General features: G+C 41.0%; 1 protein-coding gene across 4 annotated transcripts in view; it reads left to right on the top strand.

Annotated features, from left to right (window-relative positions):
• Positions 1 to 24,284, top strand: part of Ltbp1 (latent transforming growth factor beta binding protein 1) — a 213,294-nt gene that overhangs the window by 43,928 nt on the left and 145,082 nt on the right. For all 4 annotated transcript variants that reach the window (XM_055618275.1, XM_055618284.1, XM_055618293.1 and 1 more), the window contains exons 2-3: positions 1,981 to 2,205; positions 3,587 to 3,861. In XM_055618275.1, the coding sequence (XP_055474250.1) occupies positions 1,981 to 2,205; positions 3,587 to 3,861 (500 nt within the window). The remainder of the gene's footprint in view (positions 1 to 1,980; positions 2,206 to 3,586; positions 3,862 to 24,284) is intronic.

A 24,284-nucleotide genomic window follows, 5' to 3' on the forward strand; every position in this document is an offset into this window, starting at 1 on the left:
AGGGGAATGAAAAGGTACCCCAGGAAGGCAGAGGACTCAATACTCCCCGCCTGTCAGTTCTGAATGAAGATCAGTGGGCTGCACTGTGAGAGACGAGGTGAGCTCAGAAGTGATGAGGTTGCAGAGGGAATGGGGCTCCGAATGACTGAAAGAGAGGAAGTCTAGAATGGATGTTGAGTAACTTAGGAGAGGGAGAGACAACCACATTTTGCTGAAGACCACTCTGGAGCTATTAGAAGGGAGATGCTCACAGCTGTAGATGTTTTGAGGTTTTTGCATGTGTGTGGGGGGGGGAGGGTGGAGGGAGTGGATGTCTACACAGAGATCTACAGTTGTAGACAGTTTGAAGTTCAGCAAAAAGCTTAAACAGGAATCCCAAGTTTGGGGACATGAGAAATCATAGCAAAGCGAAGCTGGCCACGGAGAGTTTAGAACCAGACCATAGTACGTAGCAAGGTTTGAAGGACAACCAGAGGAAGGCCTGCAATAGGAGAAGGAGGCAGTAGTCAGTTAGATGAGCCAGTTGTCATAGTAACCAAGGGAGCCTGGACTCTCTGCCTTTCAGAATTAGTGACACAGAGACCATTAGGGGGACTGGGTTCTGTGAAGGAATAGGAAGGTGTGTCCTATCCCACAGTATCTTATAGTTAGGAAGTGAGGAAAAATTCTGGCAAGTGTAGTCATGGAAGCTAGAAAGAAAGAGTTGAGGGGCTTTTCTTGTTCATGAAGAAAGAAATATGATTTTTAAAGGCTGTGAAGATGCATTCACTAGCAATGAGGAAGGTCAGACAAAGCTGAATTTATGCAGTTAAAAGCTGAAAATTCTTCACTCAGCGCATCGTCTTATCTTTTGATATTTTAAAAAAGATTTATTTATTTTATTAGGTATACAATGTTCTGTCTGCATGTACACCTGAATGCCAGAAGAGGGCACCAAATTTCATTGTAGATGGTTGTGAGCCACCATGTAGTTGCTGGGAACTGAACTCATGACCTCTGGAAGAACAAGCAGTGCTCTTAATCTCTGAGCCATCTCTCTAGCCCCTTTTGATATTTCAAAGTGAACAAACTTCAGACTAATGACCACTCAGATTTCAGGGTTTGTTTGGTTTTTATCAATAATATGAGAAATTCATTTAAACATGTTCAAGCTATGTGAGATTTTTTTTCTTAAATAGCACATAGCTCAGTGTCTTCTACAGAATAAAGAAAACATTTCAGTAACAAGTATTTTCATAACTCTCATTTGTTCTTTGATGTGTTCTATGAGCAAATATTTAAAACCCACTCTATGCAAGGTATGTTTTAGGTACTGAGGACACGAAGGTGACCAAGGCATAAACACATTTTCTCTCCATGGAGTTTCTAATCTATGGTACAGTTAGCTAATCATCAGTAAATAGGGAATGAAGCAATTTCAGTCACAAGAGATGTTTAAAGTGGTACTGTGATACACAATAATCCGAGTTTTTACTTCATATATATATGCATGTGTATATATAACAATTAGCCATCACGTAACATAATGTATACTATGTAAATAGCATTATATAACAATAGCAATAGATATAAGTAGTTTTCTTATATTCTTACTTGTTTTCTATATGTGTTTGAATGTGAGTATGTTTGTGTGCCAGGGTGCTTGTGTGAGGGTCAGAGAACATTCCGGATGAATCACTTCTCTCCTACCATGTGGGTCCTGGGGATCAAACTCAGCACATCAGACTTGGCAGCAAGCACTCTATCACTCAGCTCTCTTGTTAGACTTGTACCTACTTCATTCTTTCCCTATGAACTTTTCTTTCAGTTGTGTGTGGGGGGCAGAATCTGTTTGATAGTGGGAACTCTCCAGCCATATATTGACTCCCAGTATGTCTGTAATAGGATGTGTAGTTGGGTGTGGTAGGTGGTGCCCATTGATTGCTACTTAACCTTTGAGAAACTAACCAACTTTCCACTTTGTCTTCTTTTCCTTTTCAGTAATTTGCCATCTTCCATGTATGAATGGTGGACAGTGCAGTTCAAGGGACAAATGTCAGTGTCCTCCAAATTTCACAGGAAAGCTTTGCCAGATCCCTGTCCTTGGTGCCAGTATGCCTAAACTCTATCAGCACTCCCAGCAGCCAGGCAAGGCACTGGGGACTCATGTCATCCATTCCACACATACCTTGCCTCTAACCATGAGCACCCAGCAAGGAGTCAAAGGTAAGTTCTGCATCCTCATTTTGCTCATTACCCCATCTTCTGTTACCAGCTCAGAGGCACAGTGAAGTCTCTACAGATAGCCAGGCAGGACTGGGGTCGAAACAGAAGAGTGTGTGTGGATCTGTGACCTGATAAATGACAGCAGAGATGGGATGTGGGCCCACCTGTGTGGCTGCAAGAATGTCTAGGCCACAGTAAACTGGCATCTGGAAAATAGGATAGCCAGAAGAAGTGCCTGCTTCTCTGGGACTCTTAGCACCACAGAGTGATGGATGTGCAAGGTCAAAAACAGAAAAAGGAACAAGGTCAGGGTCAGACCCTGACAGAGGCAATAAACTATCCCCAATAATGAAATTTGTAGCTGACAGATACTTGACCTGAATCCTCTACGATCACTGGACTTCACCGGGCTTCAGTCTGTGCATCTGTAGAGAAGGCAAAGTAGGTCACTTGGAGCTCAAAAGTTCTGTGACTAATTCATTCTTTCAAGCTGGCATCCGTAGAAATATACGACTTTAAAAGGGGTCAGAGAAGTGTTACTGGCTCTTACTCTTTAAACCCTGAATGTGTCAGAGATAAACTTTTTGTCTGAAATTTTCTTTGAAAGGGGCAGAAAGGCAGTTTTGTTACACATGTAAAAGAACACACATTAATGTGTCATCAGAAGAAGTTCAATTGTATATGTATAGACATACATATATGTGAGATACCCTAAACAAACAGATAAAAGAAACATGCTTTGTGAAACTGAATCTCTACTTTTAATGGAAAAAATTAAGTCCTAAATTTTCATAATAGAAATTTCTATACAAGAAACTTTATGAAATATAAAAAAGTAACTGATCTCTGCAAACTTATTATATTGATAATTTGTACTCACCTATGGTGAAAGCATCATGAATTCATAATTTTGTGATCCTAGTTAAAATAGTATTCTTGTTTTTGGATGCATCACTTTGAGATACTTTAATGTATAAATATTGCAGTTCTACTTAAAATTTTTGTTATATAATCATTTGTGTGTGTGTGGTTGTGCTTGTGTGTGTGCCATGTGCACATATGGGGGGGTGTCAGAGGACAAATTATGAAGTCAGTTCTCTTCTTCTGCCATATGTGTCCTGAGGATCAAACTCAAGACATCAGACTTGGTGGCAGAAACCTTTACCAGCCCACAGTTTGATTTTTTTTTAAGTGCATGAATTTGTCATTTTGAATTCAAAATTCTCAAGAATTTTGATGTCTATGTCACAAAAGATACTTTGTATATGTTATCCTATGTAGAGTCTATATTGGTAGGTGTGTTTGTACAAAATACATTTCATGTCTTAAAAATCCTGACTTAATGATTCATGATTAACAAGTTGTCCTCCTGATTTTGTAGTGAAGTTTCCCCCCAACATAGTCAATATCCATGTGAAGCATCCTCCTGAGGCTTCCGTGCAGATACACCAGGTTTCCAGAATTGATAGCCCAGTGGGCCAGAAGATGAAAGAAGCACAGCCAGGCCAGTCCCAAGTCCCTTACCAAGGGATGCCAGTCCAGAAGACCCAGACAGCACATTCCCCGTACCCCCACCAGCAGCTCATTCCACACGTGTATCCCGTGGCTGCTAAGACACAACTTGGCCGATGCTTCCAGGAAACCATTGGGTCACAGGTGAGCAGTGTGGCCCAGGCCATCTTGTAAATGTTTTATAGATGGGACATCATCCTCTCAAGAAGACGAAGCTGGTACAAACAGATTTCTATAGAATCTGGCAAGCTGTGGTGAATTCACAAATGAAATTTTATTGAAACACAGCTCTACTTATTCATTTACTCTTCATCTATGCCAATCTTATGATGCCAGAACTGAGTAGATCCAACGAGGCCCCGTGGTTTACAACACCTGTTTGTTTTGTTTCCCTTTACAGAAAAAAGTTTAGCTGACATGTGATGTATAGAATAATTTTAAGTAGTGAACTTCTTGAAGTATTGCTGGAATTCTCTGGTCACCTGTTTATACTTTTTTTTTTTTTTGGTTGTAATTATCTGCGTGCAAAACACACCAGGCATGAGATGTGGTGTAGGAGATATACAAAGATGTTTGAAAATCCTTGTATAGTACTTTGATAATTTAGATATTTAGATAATATAGTTGTATTTTGAATCTCCTATGTAATAATAATTAATATCTTTTTTGTTTTCTTATAATTTGAAATTAAGATGGCAACGAATAAATTATTTAATGTGAATTTTAAATGTCATTGGACTTACCATAACTTTCGCTTATATATAAAGTGAGCGAAAGATCATTTCCTTTCACATTCCTCCATTGAACCTATGTAGTGAAAGTGACCTAATTTTTAAAAATGAGTTTGAATTAAAATATAATCATTATTTTCTTTCTTCCCATTCCTTCATTCAGTCCTCAGCATGCTCTCTTTCAAAATCATGGGTCTCTGGTTTCTGTTCCCCAACCACTTGGTACTGCTGCTTTGGGATATATAATAATGATGTACTTTGTCCTGTGATCCTCTGTCTGCCTTCTTGGTTATGGTTTAAATACGCTACAAATAGAGTAAATAATGTGTGGGGAGCTAAGAAGGAAAAAGAGAAATGCTTTAGGGCTATAGAACCAATTGTTATTGCTTAAGAAACCTTCAAACCCTCTTTATATACTAAGTGATTCTAGGTTTATCACTGCCCTTCTGGAAGAAATCAGTGTTAACATATAGATCTGAAAGGAGTTGCAGCTTGCAGAATGGAAAGGCGTCATATAGAAATGAAGGACCATGTTTAGAGCCAGGGGCCAGCATTTTGTGGTAGAGAACCAGCTTCCTCATCTGCAAATGGGAGGCAAGAACATAGTGATTCTGAGTTATGTCACGATTCAACAGGACAGTTAATGTGAGACACATTTTTTTTTTCCAGTACAGGGTTTCTCTGTGTAGCCTTGGCTGTCCTGGACTCGATTTGTAGACCAGGCTGGCCACAAACTCACAGCGATCTGCCTGCATCTGCCTCACTGGGTGCTGGGATTACAGGTGTGTGCCACTGCACCTGGCTTGTGAGCCACATTTTGTAAATTTCACAAAACTGTGTAAATATTAGCTCAGAGGTTACTGATAGAGTCAAACTTTTAAAAGCAGCCAGAATTCTTGGTTCCTTATGTTTATGTCATGTAGCTCCTTGAACACCGGGGGGAGACCCTCAGTCTTGCAGATGTATCAGTTATCTGCCCGTGGATACCTGGAGTACCTACTTTGGGGCTAATCCTGATTGTCCTTCATTCCGTTGAAAGATGCATAAGATATTGGCATAGCATTATTCCAGGTGTGGTTTTTGAGGGATCCGGCATAATTAATGGACAGATTAAAGTTTGAGTAGATTATTGGGAGTTGGTAGAACTATGGAAGGTGGTTCCCAGTTTGGTGCAGAAGGGTACATTTACACCACGAGGTGGCCTCTTACCACGGGCCCAGAAACGTGGGCCCAGCCTACCATATACTGCAGCCTCTACAGCCATGGGCCAATGCATCTCTCCTCTCAGATGTTTTCTTGGGCACCTTGTCACAGTGACAAAAGAGCTGACTCAAACAGGGCATTCGAGATAACTTTTCCTTCCACTGAAGTATTAGCAAATGCTTGGGAGAGAAGAAACATCATCCATTTAGTAAAAGGCATGGATGGATAGGGACAGTGTGCCTAAAGACAAACTTTATACACACCATAGTTTTGCCCCAGATGAAGCTTGGAAACAGAAGGTGAATTTGGTGCCATTTGCATTGTTTAGTCATTCCAGCTTAGGTTGGTCATGGAGAAAGGAAAAAGCAGATCCTTTTAAAACTGTGTGCCCAGTACCTTTCTCCCCAGTTTCCAAGTTGGAACAGAGATGATAAAAAAAAGACTTTTAAAACAAAACATAACAAACTTGTTATTCTCCTATAATATTGGACAGATGATGTTAACTAGAAAAGATGAAAACAAATTACTTATAAGCCTAAACTGGACTATTCAACTGAAGTGAACTGAGTGATTGATAGAGTTGCCTAAATAATTCAAGCCCAGTGGAATACCCTTGCCTTATCTGGATCCTGTTCTGACTTTCGGCTGAATGGTCCAGACAGTGATCTCAATTCTTAATTCATTTTGCATGTGTAGTCACCGACACATAGCTTCAAAATAAGACCTATTTCATCAGACATTCCTAGCATGAATTTGTCTTTCTGCTTATGAGAAATACTGTTGGAAGGTAGAAATTGCCTAATTAACTACTGCAGTTCAGACAAACCATAGAATCATTGGAAACTAATCAATAAGTATATAGATGTGTCCTACCAAGATGTTGGAAGCAGACACAGACAGGTGTTAGTGGATCTTAAATGGGGTCATGGAGAAAAACCAACTCTACATCACTTTCACCTTGCTCATTGGGTTTGTTCAGTAGTTGAAGCTATTGAGACTTAGCATACATGAGTATGTATGCCATGAGAGGTCATACATATGCAAAATGAGCTTGACAGAAATAGTCCATATTTCTGTGGCACATTTTAATATTTAGGCCATGAACTCAATGTGAACTGTAGATGTAATTAAGCCAATGAAAGTTTCCTAGAGTAAAATTTTAGATTTATCTAAATGGTTGAGAAAAATGAGCAATTGATTATGAAGCCAAATTTACAGAGCAAAGGGTGGGGGGGGGGATGGGACAATTCAACAGATGGGAAAGAAGATTTTAAGAGATAAATGAGGAAAAAGAATCTGGATAGGTCTGAGAAGCAAAGGGCTTGGGATTCTTGACAGCCTTTGGTGCATGTATTTTTAAAGATCTTAAAATTGAGGCACAATGAAATATAAATGACTGATAATAAGGTCAACAAGTCTTGAAGCCCCCTTATCCGGAACCAAATTCAGCATTGATAAGGACAACACTACTACATGGGATGTTCTTGTTCTTCCAGAAATGTCCAACCTGAACCTAGTAAACTTCACAGCTAAACTCCAGAATATGAGGAACACTGAGGACGAAGGGGAAAGCTAAAATTATCACACAGGGACAGAAAAAGATAGATCCAGAATGTAGGGCAACATTGCCTTTTCCATAATCATGCCATAAGAACAAAAGTAGGATTTTTTTTTTTTTTTAGAAAGAGACACAATAGACAGAAAGAGAATGGAGGTTAAATTAATTTTCTTTTAAATTTTCTAAGTGTGTGTAGTGGTAGGAGCAGGACACACATGTACCACATGTGTGGAGGACAGAGGAAAGTTTGGAGGGGTGAGTTCTCTCTTTCTCAGGGATTGAACCCAAAGTGTCAGTCAGGCTGGGTTGGAAGTGCCTTTACCCAGTGTGCCATGTTGCTGGACCTTAATTGGGATTAAAAAAAACAAAAGCCAGATATAAAATGTTTCAGAAACAAATGGAAAAATTGAGCTGGTATTAAATGTTACTTTGGATGATGATAGGTTTATGCAGGAAAATGTCCTTATTCTTGTGAGTTGAGTGATAACCGTTTTAAGAGTGATGTATCATCGTGTCTGTAATTTTCTCCTATAATTTTTCTATGCACAGATGTGGAGAGATGTCAGCAGCTGCTGACTCCAAGAACTTAGCATATAGATTATCATCACATCAGTCTTTGAGTAGCCTAACATGTTCGAAATTTTTTTATGAGGAGAAAAGGGGAACTAACTAAATTTTCCTAGACTTATAAATAAAATACTGTATTTTAACCTGAACTTGAAAAATACAACTTTAATGCATTGAATAAAATTTTAGAAAAGGATGTTTGTGAGCTTTATCTTTTGATTGGGTATGAGGATCCTAGGCATACGAAGTTGACCTTGTATCAAGTGTCAACAAAAGGAGAGTTGAAGATGAAGTAGCACAGGGGTTGGAGTGGCAAGATTTGGGTAGAGAATGTTGTGAAGAAAATGAGTGTGGTGTGCTGAACTGTTCTGAGCTTCTTTACTTCAGCGAGGCCAGTGCTTGTTGCCATTCAGTAGCTGACTCATGGGAGAAGGGACTGAAAGGAAGTAGCTAACTGGACCTTTAAGGATGAGTACAACCTTGATTGGTGTTAGGAATGAATTATTTTTGATGATGGGTCAGAGCATGGGGGTTTATCAGTAGAATGCAAGGGGGTTAATGGAGACAGTTCAGTCATCAGTGAATAGATCTCCTTGTAGTATATTCATGTCCGTGGAGGACATTTCTTTGAATATCGTCATAAAGAGAAGACAGAGGAAAAAAAAATAACACCAGCACTAGAAATTTCTGTAGTGATTTTTCACCTTTGTGGAGAGTTTCAATACAGAGAAGAAAACTTACTCCTTTTTTTAAAAAAACTTTTGTAGAAAGTATTATTTAATTTTTCATGGTCTAAAATACTTTCTTATGTTAGGATCAGCAAACATCACAAGAATCGTTTAAAGATCAGAGAGAGGACACAGGTAGCTTTGAGGGTAGACTTCCTGAAGTAATTGGCAAATCGTAGTTTTAGCCAGCTTAAGCTTCTGTGTTACTTGGGGTAAATTGCTGCACTCCATATGTATTTAAAAACATTTGCGAGTTTGTTCACTCTGTGACTGAGTTTGAGTTACTGCTCCAGGGGTTACAATTACCAATCCCTTGCAGGGAAACTCGTTTTCCACGAGCTTGAAGCGTGAACATTTCCATCCCCTAGTTTTCATCTCCAAGGAGAGGCCCAGTTTCAGAAAGTCCCTGTCAGATAGATCATGGGGCTGTTAGTTACACTTTGCACCCCTTTCATTGTGTAGGGTGACTTTTGTTTCCAATGGGTTCTCTTAATAGTGACCTAAATTCAGATCTGACATGGCATCTGCAATTGTGATTGTTCCAAATGGCTTTTACTGACCGCCCAGTTGTTGAAAACAAGCCTTTTACAGTGACCCAGTGGTGCCAGATAGTTTGAAAAGGCCCTGATTGTGAAGTGTTTAGAATCACAACAATAGAGTTCAGGGTCCAGCTTCCATGCTGGCCTTGTTATTGCCAGGTTACACAATCATGCGATCATGGTCTCTTTGTTGAATGCGGTAACACGGCCTGTAATTAGACACAGGCGTTACAGAGAAGGCAAAGCAAAATGTCTCAAGACCTTCACATTGCAAATGCTGAAAAGGCAGAAAATTCCACATATAAACACCCAGATTAACTATGAAGTGCAGAAATACTGGAAAACCTGAAGTAGATATAAATAGGACATTTTTATAGCACTCTAAGATAGATAAAGAGGATAAAATACCACACGAACCTACTTTCATAGATTGCAGCCATGGAGAGTTAAAGAAATTAACACAGTGGATCTTATAGAAACTTTCATAAAGATAAAAAAAAATCATAAGCCGCAAATTTGACAATAAAGGTGTCTAGCATACATTCTACTTAAGAAAAGCGTTTCGCTGGAGATTTAAAAAGAAAGCGAGGAGAACAGTACATGATGTGAAGCACCTAAGTCATTGGGAAAAAAACCTGTTTCCATTTAGTATCCTTATAAATAATATGTCTCGAGGCAGAATTGAGTGTAGTGACACCAGAACTGTTTAGTCGTCTCTTAGGGGTGCCAGACACCATTGCAGTGATTCTCACTGGGCAGGAAGAATGGAAACAGAAAGAACCACTGGAGAAAACCATTAATTGGAGATAGGTCTGTCTTGTGCAACATGGTCAAAGTCAAAAAGCTTAGCGTTGAAATACACATGTACACTTGTGGCATGGTAGAAGGGGAATAGGACCACTCTACTTTTGTTTAAAATAAAAATAAACACCATTGAGAAATTAATGGGAAAGCTTGAACTGGAAACGGAAAGGATCCTAGTTGCTTGGCTCAAAGTACTATTTAGAGAGTGTGTGAAGAAAAACTTCTTAGCGTTATTTGCATAGAGTCTGTATTCATTGCCTTTCTCACTGCTACAGCAGGATACTTCATTCCCTTCCCCCCCCCCGCAAAAAAAAAAAAAGTCCTAAAGTGGAGGTTTATTTTGGTTCATGGTTAACTTTAAGGGAATACAGTCCGCAATGTTGGGGAGTCACAGTGGCTAAAACTGGCCTATCCTGGCCACCACAAGCTTGTGGCATGGCTTCCTCACATCTCTGAGAATGCTTGAGCAGAGAGCACATCAGCTCAAGCCCAGGCTGAGATGGAACCCCGCCCCATCTGTTCTAGTGGTCTAGCCTGCTAGCTGTGCCCCAAGGCCAAAAGATTCTATGAGCTCTTCAGATAGCCCCATCAGCTGGTGACCAGGTATCCAAGAAAGCAAGACACTGAGGGACATTTTGCATTTGGACACTAACAGAGGCCAATGGGGCACAGAGGAAGTAGATGTGAGGCCTGCTAAACCCAAGTCAAGGAAAAAGAAGGAAGGAGGGAAGAAGAAAGGGTGGTCGAAAGCAGGGATGTGGGCCACATCCTTTCAAACTAGTCTCTCGGTAATGGGAAAATAATTTATTACTCAGTTAACAGAGCTGGGACGCTAAGTTCTGCTTAGAAAGTTGCTCCTTAATTTCTGTATGTTATAGACTGGCTCTATAAATTGATGGGGTGAGCCTAGAGGTAAAACTGAAATTCTAGCTTTGTCCCAACAGCCCGCTGGGATTATCTTAACACTTCTCCATTGGTTATTTCCCTAAACGGAGCCCAGAAACTACCAAAACAGATTAGATGTCTGGGGAATAGCTGTGGGGCTGGTGAGATGGATCAGTGGGTAAGGGTACTTGGGGTTAAGCCTGATGTCCTGATGGACTCACGTGATGGATGGAAAGAACTGACTTCCACAGCTTGTCCTCTGACCCCCACATGCACACTATGACACATACAGATACCAATCCCCCCAGACACATAAATAAATACAATAAAAACTTCTTTTTTTCTCTTTTTCCCCAACTAAATTTGTTTTTTAAATTTTTATTAGTTACAGTTTGTTAACTTTGTATCCCTGCTGTATCCCACTCCCTCTTTCCCTCCCAATCCCACCCTCATCTCCTCCCTGCCCCTTTCCAAGTCCACTGATAAGGGAGAACCTCCTCCCCTTACATCTGATACTGGTTTATCAGGTGTCTTCAGGATGGCTACAAAGTCCTCCTCTGTGGCCTAGCAAGGCTGCTTCTCCTGTGGGGGGGGGGAAGGTGTCAAAGAGCCCACCATTGAGTTCATGTCAGAAACAGTCCTTGTTCCCCTTGTTAGGGTACCCTTGGATACTGAGCTACCAAGGGCCACATCTGAGCAGGGCCTCTAGGTTGCATCCATACACGGTCCTTGTTTGGAGAAACAGTCTCATAAAAGACCCCTGTGCCCAGATATATTTGGTCCTTGTGGAACTCCTGTCCTCTCCAGGTTGTATTAACTGCCCCCCCCCCCTTTTTGATTCCCTGCACTTTGCTGGAGGTTTGGTTATGACTCTTAATATCTGCTTTGATACACTGCTAGGTAGAGTCTTTCAGAGGCTCTTTGTGGTAGGCTCCTGTCCTGTTACTTGTTTGCTCCTACATCCAATGTCCATCCCATTTGTCTTTCTAAGTGAGGATTGATCATTGTACCTTGGGTCCTCTTTCTTGTTTATCTTCTTTAGGTGGATACATTTCAGTATATTCATCCTATCTTATAGGTCTATATAAGTGAGTATATACCATGTGTGTCTTTCTGCTTTTGGGATACCTCACTCAGGATGATTGTTTCTAGGTCCCACCATTTGCCTGCAAATTTCATGATTTCTTCGTTTTTAATTGCTGAGTAGTATTCCATTGTGTAAAAGTACCAGTTTCTGTATCCATTCCTCAACTGAGGGACATCTGGGTTGTTTCCAGGTTCTGGCTATTACTAATAAAGCTACTACAAACATGGCTGAGCAAATGTTCTTGTTCTTAAAGAATAAATGCCTATAAAACCTTGAGCTTTTAGTTATACAGTGCTCTTATGTGGCGATAACAGCATTAGGTGCCTGGCTCAGCAGAAGGTAAAAGTGTACGTGTGGCCTTGCTTCTCCTTGCTGCTGACGGAGACCCTTTGTCTTTAGGGCTAGCCTTGCTCTTCAGGTATGAGATGGATCAGAGCAATGGCCTTCATCTGTCCAGAGATTTGGGGAGGCAGAGCTGAATTTCCCAGTTATCTGCCTTTCTTCATGAACAGAGCTCATGGTTGCATCGGGGTATGCTGATCAAATTTATTAAGTTTGGCCTTCTTCTGGTGGAATAAGTCATCAACACCAGCCACTTCCATGCCATCTGGGTTTTGCTTCAATGTCCCTCTCATGTGCTCCCCTCTCATAATCCAAGAAACACTTCATGGAGTGTTAGCGAGTCTCATGTCTCTCGTGTCTCTGACACGGCCACTCTCTGTACCCATCCCTGCCAGATATTACCTGGGTTAGTAGCAGAAGGTTTTGCTGAAGGTGTTTTGCACATCTCAGTGATAGGTTCTGGAGCTCCTAAGTGTTTGCTGGTCAGCTTCCAGCAATGTCTGCCAGACAGCTTGTGAGGGGGCCTCTGGCCTGGAGCAGAGAAAGATCAGCAAAACACAGGGCTAGGATCCAAAGGAGGTGGGGGAACACCACATGTGAGAGAGAAGATACCTTCGTGTCACTGGGTTTCTGCCAGCTGAGGGGAGAGTTGCTAGTTTTACCTGGATGAGGAATGTGGGACTCAGATACTGGGAGAGCCAAATATAGACTCTCAGAATTGGGGTAGCATACTTCACAGCATGGGTGGGACCCAGACCTGGCACTTCCTGTAGCTTAGTATCCAGTCTCCACCTAGGCTAATTATCTGTAGGTGCCCCAAACGCCTGTTAACCTTAAGTCTTCATGCTCCCTGACCTGTCCCTACAGAAGCAAAATCTGTGCCACATCACTGGTTTTCCCTGACTCTTTTCTCAGATGTTTTTCCATTTTGTTGGCTGTGAAAATACTTTTGCCATGACATGGAATATCTTCAAGCGTCCATGTTCTACCTTTGAGGCACACCAAAACCATAAATCTACTAATTATTAGACTCCTGGATTTCACACAGGAACAGGCATTGAAAATAATTAGGAACCAGAATTGGAGCTTTTGATAAGTCACTTCTGATATTGGCAAAGTTCTGAGTGTGCTTAAAGGAGTTTGAAAAGAACATAAGTTGCCTAGATGGTGTTTTAGACTCCGTACACTTCAGAAATGTTTAAAGACTTATAGCTGGTATTTCTAGGAGCTAAAGTTGCTTCTTGCCTTATTCCATTTGATGGAATTAATAATGGAATTAATTCTAAACTGAAGTAGAATCATCTGGTTTACTAAGAGAAAATATCGTGGAACCTGTTATAGAAACAACAATTTCATTACGTATTCTGAGAAATGATAAAATGTGCTCATCTCTGCCCTACACCATTGCTGATATGGTAATAGCGCTGCAGTTTTTCTTACACCTCCATTTTCTTCTTCTTTTGCCTCTTTTTATGTACAAAACTATTTGTATGCAAGCTGAATATTTGCTTTTAAAATTCTTCAAGGCTGTACATTTTCCCTGGTGATACTGCCTTTGTGTTATTTTTCTAAGGTTTATTTTAATTTTAGTTATGTTGTGTGAGATATGAGTCCAGGTACTCTCAGAGGCTAGAAGAAGGTATCATATCTATTGAAGCTGGAATTACAGGTGGTTGTGAATGCCCAGACATGGATGTTGAGATCTGAAATCAGATGCTCTGCAAGAGCCTTATGTACTCTTAACCTCTGAGCCATCTTTCCAACCCTGCTATTGTATAACTATGCTTAGAATGGCCAACTCAACTCCAGTGTCAAGGATTTACCATCACTCTGAGTGTTTTAAACATATCTTCAATTCTGAAGAGTATGCTAAGGTGTGAACAAAGGAGCTCTAAGTATTTTGAAGAAGACAGCAATGCCTCCAGCATAACCATTTGCGGAAGACTTGTTTAGAATGGGCAAGCTTTAACAGTTAAAAACAGTCTCCATATTCTGTGGCTTTGAGTCAAGTCTCGTAGTATAACATTACGTTTTTATAAAACTGATAGATGATAGAGAACATTCACGGTCATGACCGAGTTTGACCTTTGAAACAGTGTGCAAGAAAGGGAAAGTAGGTATTCTTGCCTCCCAGCTACTTATGTGAAATTCGAGGCTACTGTGTGCTGATTCATTCAGTGCAAGTCTATAGCTCTCCTTCCGTTTTAGCAAGCTTGCCACTTCTTGGGCCCCATTTCATCACGTGTTAGACTGAGAAGCCTCCTGAGTCATCTGAGTCCTAGGTTCTTCTGCTGTGACACTTTTGACATCTTTCCTCTTTTTTGCCAATATAGGCACTGTTCACACAATATATGTACGAGGCATATGGACGGAGTGATGTAGACAAACATCAGTGACAGGGAACGCCTGTCCTGTTGGCCCCTCTCAAGTGTCATTTCCTCTACAAAGTCTTCTTCGGTCTTTGCTTTATCTTCTCTGAATTCTTGTTGCATTGCAATCTACTCAGACTATTTCTAATGTAATTGTGTCCCTCTTGCTGTTAAGCTTGTGCTTCTGATGAGGGCAAGGCCATTTAGGATAACGAGTAATGGGCACTTTACATTGCTAATTGTATCTGTGCTGCTCCAGTTGGGTCAGGCTGTGCGCCAATAACGAAACATTTTGCATGGAGTGATTAACTGCAAGGAAGTAGAGGACTCTACACATCTCCTGAGGACTTCAGCTAAGGATGTTCATGTGATGTTATTGCACTTCTCCTCACAATGCTTGAACTTTGCCAGAACTGCACCATGACAATACTTGATTTCCAAAGCTGGGGGAGGGAGGTGCTTTCAAGAACATTCATCCCGTTTTTCACTACTCACTGTGCAGGTAAATGGTCCTGACTAATGATTATGTGGATTGAAGTATGTGCCCCAAATTCATATATTTAAACCTCTGATAATACTGTATTGGGAATAGAGGCTAAAAGGAGATAATTGAGGTTAAATGAAATCATAAGGGTGAGGCCATGACAGGATGGGATTAGTATCAGTAGAAGAAAGGATACCAGAATACTTGCTGGTGTTCCGTCTCTCTTTCCACAGACTCCCAAGCAAGAAATCATGTGGACACAGAGCTAAATAGCTGCTGCCTAAGACAGGAACTGACTATTCCTAGCACTTTAGTCTTGGGCTTTCAGGCTCTACAAATTAAAAAAAAATAGATGGATGTCTGTTGTTACAACCATGAGTTGGTTTGGGAAAGATGGGTCAGTTCAGTAAGTTGTTGCCATTCAAGTATGAAGGCAAGAGTTCGGTTCAGAGAGTCCATTAAAAACAACAAACAAGAAACAGAGATAGGCATAGTGGTAGGAGTTTGTAATCTCAGAGAAAAGAAGTTTCCTGAGGCTGGCTGACCAGCAAGCCTAGCTTTCTTGTTAAAGTCCAGCCACTTAGAAACCATGCCTCATAAAACAAGGTGGACAGTGCCTGAGCCACCAAACCAAGGCTGACCCCTAGCCTCTACAGACATATGACACATGCACAGCCACATTCAAATACACAAAGGCATTTAGTTTATGGTCGCTTGCATGGCAGCCGTGTATATATAAGACTGTTGAGAAGCTGAAATACGTTGGGAAAACAGTGGCCATTTATTGGGCAAAAATTGTTCCTGTCATAAGTGAGAGGGCAGTACACAATACAAACTTAGCTCCTGCTCTCAGGAATATAAATGAACCTGTTGCTTTTATTGGTGGCTTTCAGTTTTTCTACATGAGTTACAGCCAAGCCACGGGTAATTAGCAGTTTTAGGTTCTGTGTACTTGGGCGGGACACAGAAAAACTGAAAACTTAACCAAATGGGAGGCCTGCCTTACAATTTTGCATAGTTCTAGGAGGCCTGACATGGCCTTTGTTACTTTTACCATCTCTACAAGAAAAAAAAGGGAACTGCTCAGCAGTGAAGTTTCACATGGAAAAGCACCCTACATAGTAAAAGAAATAAACAGATCTTTACCCATCATTCTGGAGGTGATCTGGTTGCCATAGTAACAGCAGGAATGCCTATATGCCCATTTTTATTTTCTCACCTACCAAACCCCTTTGTTTTTAAGCCATAACCCCTGTCGATAGAGTTTAAAATAAATTTAACACGATGCACATTTATGAAAATGTCATAATGAATCTAATATTTTTTATATAAGCTAAAGATAATAATAAAATGAAATAAATTGACTTATTTGCTCTGTAGTACTGCAATTTATGGTATCTTCTATGCTCCTTTTCTTCAGAAAAAAGCCTAGTGGGAATTATATGATAATAGGGTCATAATAGAACTTAATTATTCTTTTAGCAGCTGAGGAAAAGCAACAATGCACAGATCACAAACTGTAAAACTTGTCTGTTAAAATTTCTAAATCACAGAGGTAGATAAAGTAGTGAGTATTTTCTTGTTGTTGTTTTTGAAAGATATAAAGGAGAATTATATGGCATGCCCTTAAGAGTACTTTCCTCTTTGTAGGCTGACATTAAAAAAACCAATCGTTACTGTAGTGTTACTTTAAAAATACTATTTCATAAACTAAAGTAGTTGTCTGGAGTTCCTTGAAGCCCATAGTTTGGCTTCAGCAGGCTTTAAGCAAATATACTGTCAGAAATCATTGTGGATACATTTCCAGCCATTAATGCCCTAGTCACAGCAGACACTTTGTAAAATCAATACCCTGAAATATCAGAGGATTATGCATATATCAGATGCCCCAAATGCCTAACATTGTTTTAATTACTCTAATAAAAGAAAGCTGGGTAGACTTTAAAAAAAAAAAAGAAAAAGAACTTGCCCATGAAGAATGTTCTGCTCAAGCCAAAGCAATTTTTTTTTACAAGTTCTTTTAGAAAATCTGGAAGCATTTAAGCGTTTTCCTCTTCTTTTTATGGGACAATGTCTGTTGCTCTGCCAGTGAGCCACAGTACAGAATTCTCCTTTAAGACAACAGACCCTGTAGAACCAGTTGATCAAGTATGTTGGTCTCCTTTCATTAATGACAATGTTCAAAAATTTGGAACGTGTGGCTTTGGCTCATGAAAATACGTAGAGTTAACATTCTAAGGCAGGGACATAGAAGAACTCTAGGTGAGGCTTTCTGGTTTGATTTGGAGCTGAAGTTGAGCCATTTTGCGTGGAAGGTGGTCAGGAGTTACCTTGATGAAGCAGAGTGGTTTCTATCATGATGAAAGTTTGATAATGTTTGTAGCAGCAAAAGCCCTGGGACAGAAGTTTAGATGAACCTCTTAGGCACAACCAGCGCTTTTCCATAAAGGACTTTATTGTTGTTTTAATGGAAGGATGCGGAGGGTTTTTCATAAAACACGACTCGTATCCCTCAACGTCACTGTAGTGACGGTAGTTCTTTTGCTTGGTAAAATCCTCAGCGTCTTGTGTCAGCAATTTTTAAGTAGCATGTTTTTGGATGTGAGTAGACATGAAGATGTCACTGATTATTAAGACGACGTCGCTATGTGATGTGGGCGAATGGGTCATGATGTGGCTTGCGCACGTGAATGATGACACTCTGTCATGATTGGTCATTTCTGGGTAGCAGGCGCAGAAAGCTCTGCCTTCCTTTTCTGATGTGTGTTTATGGGTGTGTGTGCGTGTACGTGTGTCTGAATGTGCACGCAGAGGCCTGAAGTTAACATCCAGTGTCTCTCTCGGTCATCCTCTACCGTATTTATTGAGGCAGGTTCTCCCTCAGAATCTGAAGCTTACCAGTTCTGGCTTCTTTAGAAAGCCAGCTTGTATTGGGGGTGCTGAGATCTCAGGAGGCTGCTGTCCCTGCCTGGGATTTCCATGGGTTCTGGGGATACAAATTCTGGATTCCTCACACTTGCACAGCAAGTGCTTTCTCCCCTGAATCATCTCCCAGGCCTCAAATTATACCCCTTTAAAGGGCTTTTAATCTCTTTCTCTTGATTAGCTGTCAGTGCACCATTCCTTAAAATGTGCCAGGTTTTTTGGTTTGTTTTATTGTTAGAAGCAACGTAAACTCAGCTGGCTTTGGGGACGGACAAGTGTGGCTACTTCCCTGTCTCCTGGTTGAGTTTTAGATCCAACTAGAAGTTGAATCTCAAATATCCGGAGTTGACCACCACCCTGCTCCGTGCCCTCTGTTTGTTCCTTCAGGTGCAGCTACCCTCCTCCAGGCTTACCCTTTCTGCCCACCGCTTTCTGCCCTTTGCATTGCGAGAGCTGGAGTCTCTTTCCCTAGTAGTGCCATCGAGTCACTTCCTTGTCTCGGCTCCTGCCTAAGCCCAAACCTGTGTGCTTCTGCAAGGGTTACAATGGATCAGATTTCAGTTTTCCTCCTGGGGTTTCCCTCAGTGCAATTCTGAGCATATTGATCCCTTGACTTAATGTTGTATTTAGTTCTTGAGAAGGTATCCTTTTTCTAGCTTTAAATATACTTCATTATGAATAATTTTTTTATTAACAAAATGAGGTACATATGTGTGATAAGGATGATTTCTAAGAATGTTTCTGTACTGTCATTCTTAAAAGTCTCATCTCGTGAGACTGAACAGTAGGTTCTTGACACTGCACTGTCTTCATGGGTTAACCCTTTTGTCTTAGTTAGGGTCTTATTGATGTGAATAGGCATTATGACCATGACATCTCTTATAGATAAAAACGTTTAATGGCATCTGGCTTATGGGTTCAGAGCTTTAGTCCATTTCTGACATGATGGGAAATATGGCAGCACACAGGCAGACATGGCCCCGGAGAGTAGCTGAGAGTTGTACATCCAGATCAATAGGTAGCAGGAAGAGTGACACTGGGCCTGGCTTGAGCATTTGAAACCTTAAAGCCCACTCCTAGTGACACACTTTTTTCAACAAGGCCACACCTACTCCAACAAGAACATTTTTAATAGTGCCACTCTGTATGAGCCTATGGGGGCCATTTTCATTCAAACTACCATACCTCCATATAGTCAAATAGCTGAACAGTTTTGGTTTTTTGTTTGTTTGTTTTTGTTTTTTGTTTTGTTTGTTTTTGGTCTTTGGTTTTGTTTTGTTTTTTTTTGAGACAGGGTTTCTTGTATAGCCTTGGCTGTCCTGGAGTCACTTTGTAGACAAGGCTGGCCTTGAACTCACAGAGATCTGCCCGTCTCTGCCTCTCTGAGTGCTGGGATTACAGTTGTGTGTCACCACGCCCAGCATATCTGAACAGTTTTAACAGAAGTCTTCCCAGAGCCTGTAAGATGGCCAGCCCTTTAATCCTGGTTGTGGCTTTACCCATGCTGGAGAACAGATGGACGAGACCTGGGATTCAAGCTACACTCTGCTCACCAAAGTGTAGTGTAGGATATCCCACAGGGCTGTGATCCCACACTGCCTAGTCATTCATCATTCACTTTCACTACACATTGAGGTCTGGATTATTGCTCTAGTGTCTCATTACTGGTCCTGGGAGGCAGGATGATTTGTAGAATATCCCATTGCTAGTAAGAGAGAGGAGATCTAATGGTTTTCAATGAGCACTTCGCTCTTTATTTAACTCCTGGACTTCTCATCTCCAGGACTTGACACAGTGAAACAAACACTCTTGGAATGAGTATCAGTTTTAATATGAAATGTCATAAAAATATCCTCTAATAGCTATAACAGTCTTTCCCAGTTACTGCACATCTCTGAAACAACTCCAGTAGTGAGCTTTTTCATTGTTATAAAAAATGAAAAATGATAAAATATTAATGATAAGCTCAGGTTACCAGATGGTGAGTTTTGAACATTGATTCCCCTCTTGGATTTGTGAAGCTCTAAAGGGGACCACGATCATAATTTAACTTCAATAGCAAACTTATGTGGCTTTGCCTCAAAACTGAGGTTAAAGCTGAAGATGTATATTCTCAAGCAAGTACAAAAGATTTTTAAGTACATTTCCCTAATCAGTTGATTGTTGGTAATTAGCTACACAATTATACCTTTATATCCTTGCTTATAATTATTTTGCATTGTGAAATAATTATTCTCTTAAGTTTACCAAGTCAAATAGCAATCTGTTCTAACACCTCAGAAATCTCCTGTAACCTTCAGTGCCAATGAAGGGGCACCCTAGCCCCATGGATAGTGTGAATAGTTCATTGGTTCTTCAGTCACCTGACCTTCTGAAGTACAGACCCCATAAAGAAAACTTATCTTCACCATTCAGTTTTCCAGAAGTCAAGCAGAGCTGTCAGCTTTTCCCTCTTCTGTTGTGTTTGCATAAGTCTAGTAGGCCAAGGTTTAAATCCAGTGAAGACTGTAAAGATGAAGAAATAGAAACAGGTAGAGGACAGAGCCTAGAGTGCATCTGCCCAGACCTGGCCCTGTTATCAACTTCAGACAATAGTACTTGAACTTGACTCTATCCTGCAATAGTCTGCATTTTCTAAACAGAGTCATGTAACCTAGCAGCACATGCTGACCTGAGCATCTTAACGCTGGAAAAAACTAGAGAGGCCATTTGCTTTGCATTCTGGGCATTCCTGAGAGATGATCCAACAGACACTTCTCCCACCACAGAGGTCACCATCTCCCATTAGGTAGGAACTTTTACAGTGGAAAGATTGTCTATACTGTGGGATGAATCCCCTCTTCCTGTGATTTTGGGCCTTCAGTTCTGCCAAAACCCTTCAGCATGCAATAGGCTTGATTAATGTATGTCACCAATGCCATCATGTCCCATGTAGGCTTATTTCTGCCCCATTCTCCAGCTGTCTTCACAGGATTGGTTGCCTGAACACTGTTTGCCCTGCCCTAGTTGTATCCTAGCTGACATTAGTACAGAAGGTTATGGGGGCTTTCTGAGGAGTTAGAGCAAATTGCTATTTGACTTGGTAAAGTTAAGTACAGGGGTGTGAATTTAACAGTGAGTTGCTTTCATAAGATGTATTCTGAAATGTTTGACAGTCTTTCTTTGAGATTAACTCCATGGGAAAAAGACTACTTGTATTTTTAACTTATAAAACCCACGTTTTTTCCTGAATACAAATGGGGCTAAGGGAATCTATGTCCATGTGAGTGCATCTTGCTGAGGAGAACTTCCCAGTATTAGAGTAGAGCATCTCAGCCTCATTCTATTCTGTTAGTCTCTTCACTGTGGCCTTTCCCTGTGGGAGAGACATCCCTTGGCTTAACTCCCCCCTTTCCCCATCACTTTTGAATACACGGAGATAAGACTTGTAGCATCTATTGGCCTTGGGTAAAAGCCTTGAGTGTGGCCACAGAGGTCTTCCACATCACATTTTTTTGCTACATACCGAAGCCTCTTCATTCTTAAATATCTGATGGGACTGATAGAAAACTTTGTACCTTATAACCATGACTTCATCCCTCATAGCTCATTCCTATGCTGTGTAGACCCAGTTTTGAGATGCACACACAGCGCCATGGTACCACCTACGCATCCCATTTATTCCATCAATTTGGATGGCTTGTGCTGCTCTTGGCTGTAGACCTGCAAAAACAAAGCCATGGGATAAAGCAGCCTGGATCATGTAATGAAAACCTTGTACCTTTTTGGAGGCCCAGTAGAGGGAAATGATTTATTTTTGCCCTACCAAATAAAACATTCTAGGAATCCAAGGTGAAAATTGGATTTTAACTGCTACTAACATTTTGAGCATATAAAAGTGGCAAGTGTTGAGTGCTTTGCCTGATTAAGAGAAGAGCCCAGAGTCTGGTACAAGAATGAGCTGTGTGCAAAGTGGTTGGTGTCTCAAATAAATCCAATTTATGAAAGTGGAAGAGAATGTTAAGCAGATGTTGGCAGCTAGGTTACAGCAACGGAGACCTCTGTGTTTTTACTTGTTCCTTGTCTTATACCAAGTCATTGTCCCCTTTCCTGTCCTGCTCCTAACCTTCATGCTTCGGGTTTAAGTTGTCTATGGTTAAGCTCAAGGAGTTGGCTAACTATCCTCATTTAGGTTGTTTGTCTTCAGCTTGATTCTTTCTCTTTGTGAGTCTGTGTGTGTATGTGTGTACACACACACTCCTTAGTGCATGAACATGCACATCTGTGCTTCCTCTCTTGGTCCTGATGCAGATCCAGCTCTGGGATGGGAACATTCCCACTCCGCACATGGTGCCCACAGCTAGCACAGCACTACCTTCACAGGGTTCCCTGCTGTGCACTGCTTTAGAACAGTCACACAGGCAACATTCATCCAACCATCTGGGTTGCTTTTCTCCCTCTTCAAGACAAGCATGTCTATCTCTCTCTACCTGTGGAGTAACTATCTGGTGTCATGGATGGGCTGCCCTTGGTCTTGCTTTCTTGCTCTAGGGCTCTATTTTACATAGTTTTTAGTTCTCCTCAACAATCAGACTGACTCAAAATGTCTTTGGTACTAACTTAGGTGTCCCATAAATGCATTTCATGTTGATTATGGTACTTTTGAGTGGACAGCTGGACTAACCAACTTGTTTCACAGAACACTCACAGTCCACTCATCTGCCCCCTGATCCCTGGAGAATCTGACATTTGGATCTGACATGGGATAAGGAACTTCCAGATGATGATGACAATAGTAATAATAATATATTGTAGTGATCGTCATGATAGCTTTCTTAGTACTTACATGTGTCAGGCATAATACTCAGCATTGTACATAGATTTTTTTTTTAATCTTTTAAGTTCATGACCATGTAGACAGGTGCTATTATGTATTTCATGTTATGGATAAGAAAATTTACCTAACTGTATGTGTATGGAGGACCAGAGCCAGCATTCATACCCAGGTCTCTAAGTGTCTCGGTTATTGTTTTAACTACTATCACATGCTGCTTTTAGAAAGCATATAACACTTGTCAAAATTATTAAAATTTTAAAAAAGCATAAAAGCCTAAGGATGTCAACACCATGCTGTATCTAAAGCTCTGTTACCGGAGCTGGCCTTCTCAGATGTGGTTTTGCTTTGTAATTTGGGTTTGTATTTACTCAGAGCCTCAGTCAGAATGAGGCATGCCTGGACCCAGCAGGATGGAAAAACACTGTCCACAGAGGCCTGCCAGGTTGTGTCTATACCTTGTTGTTCTTCCTAAGATCACCATTTGCCTTGACTTTTCCTCATTGTGCCCCTGTTTCCGGGGCATATATGCACACTTCTGATGGGTTTTCCCACAGTAATTGCTGCGCTCCGCATTACTGAGCATTTGTAATGTGTCCTCTTTGGGGATATAAAGATAATAAGTCATTAGCACATATGCACTGGACTGAAATTGGTAGCGGTGGACCTGTGTAGAATCATCTTTGAAGTAAAGAACAGGAATCACATACTGAGGAGCCAGTGCTGAGTCTCACGGTAGAAATAAAGTTGGAGGAAAGAAAAAAATATGATGGCGTTGCAGAGACAGAACACAGAATTCAAAAAAGACCTGAGTTGTTCAGACAATAAGGACTCCTTTGCCAAGCCTAAGGAGATGCTCAGAGATGGAAGGCAACAAGATACTGCCTGGAGCAGGACAAGAGAGGACGACTCTATCCTGCCAGGGGATAATGACAGACAGTGTTGCTGGAGGTCGTTAGTCAGTAGAGTTACGTGATCAGATTTGTTTTAGAAAAGATGACTCCGGAAACCATCTGAGGATTTCTTTTTGGCAAAACAGAAGACCTCCTTAGACACTCTACATTTGTACACAAGACAAGGATGTGGGGCATGAGCTTAGCCTGTGTAGCGTGGGAGAAAGAATCAAGTAAATTTCATTGCCCACTTGGTTCTTGTATGGTCTTGCAGGGCAGGATCTATTTTCTAGGTAGTTGTAAGTAGCTTCAGTCCCATGCCTGAGTGTCATCTGATCTCCTGTGGTTGACTAGGCATCTCACCTGACCTTAACATTTGGTAATATTGAACCATAGTTCTAAGAGTATCTGTTCTGCCTGCTCAGGTTTGTCTTGCTTAAACTTGCCAGCCCCTTCTTAGCTTGGCTCATCTCCCTGAGCATTAGTCTGTGCCAGAGCTGATTTGGCTCAACATATAGTTATTTTTAAAATTGTCCTCTGTTGGCCTGTCCCCTCTTCACCCTCCTTAGGTTCTGTGATCCTCTTGTTTACTTCACAGCTGATTCTGTAGGTTTTTGGCTACCCATTTCAGTCCAGTGC

This window comes from Psammomys obesus, unplaced genomic scaffold, assembly GCF_907164565.1.
Source record: "Psammomys obesus unplaced genomic scaffold, mPsaObe1.curated_primary_1811, whole genome shotgun sequence".
In the NCBI taxonomy this organism is placed as follows: domain Eukaryota; kingdom Metazoa; phylum Chordata; class Mammalia; order Rodentia; family Muridae; genus Psammomys; species Psammomys obesus.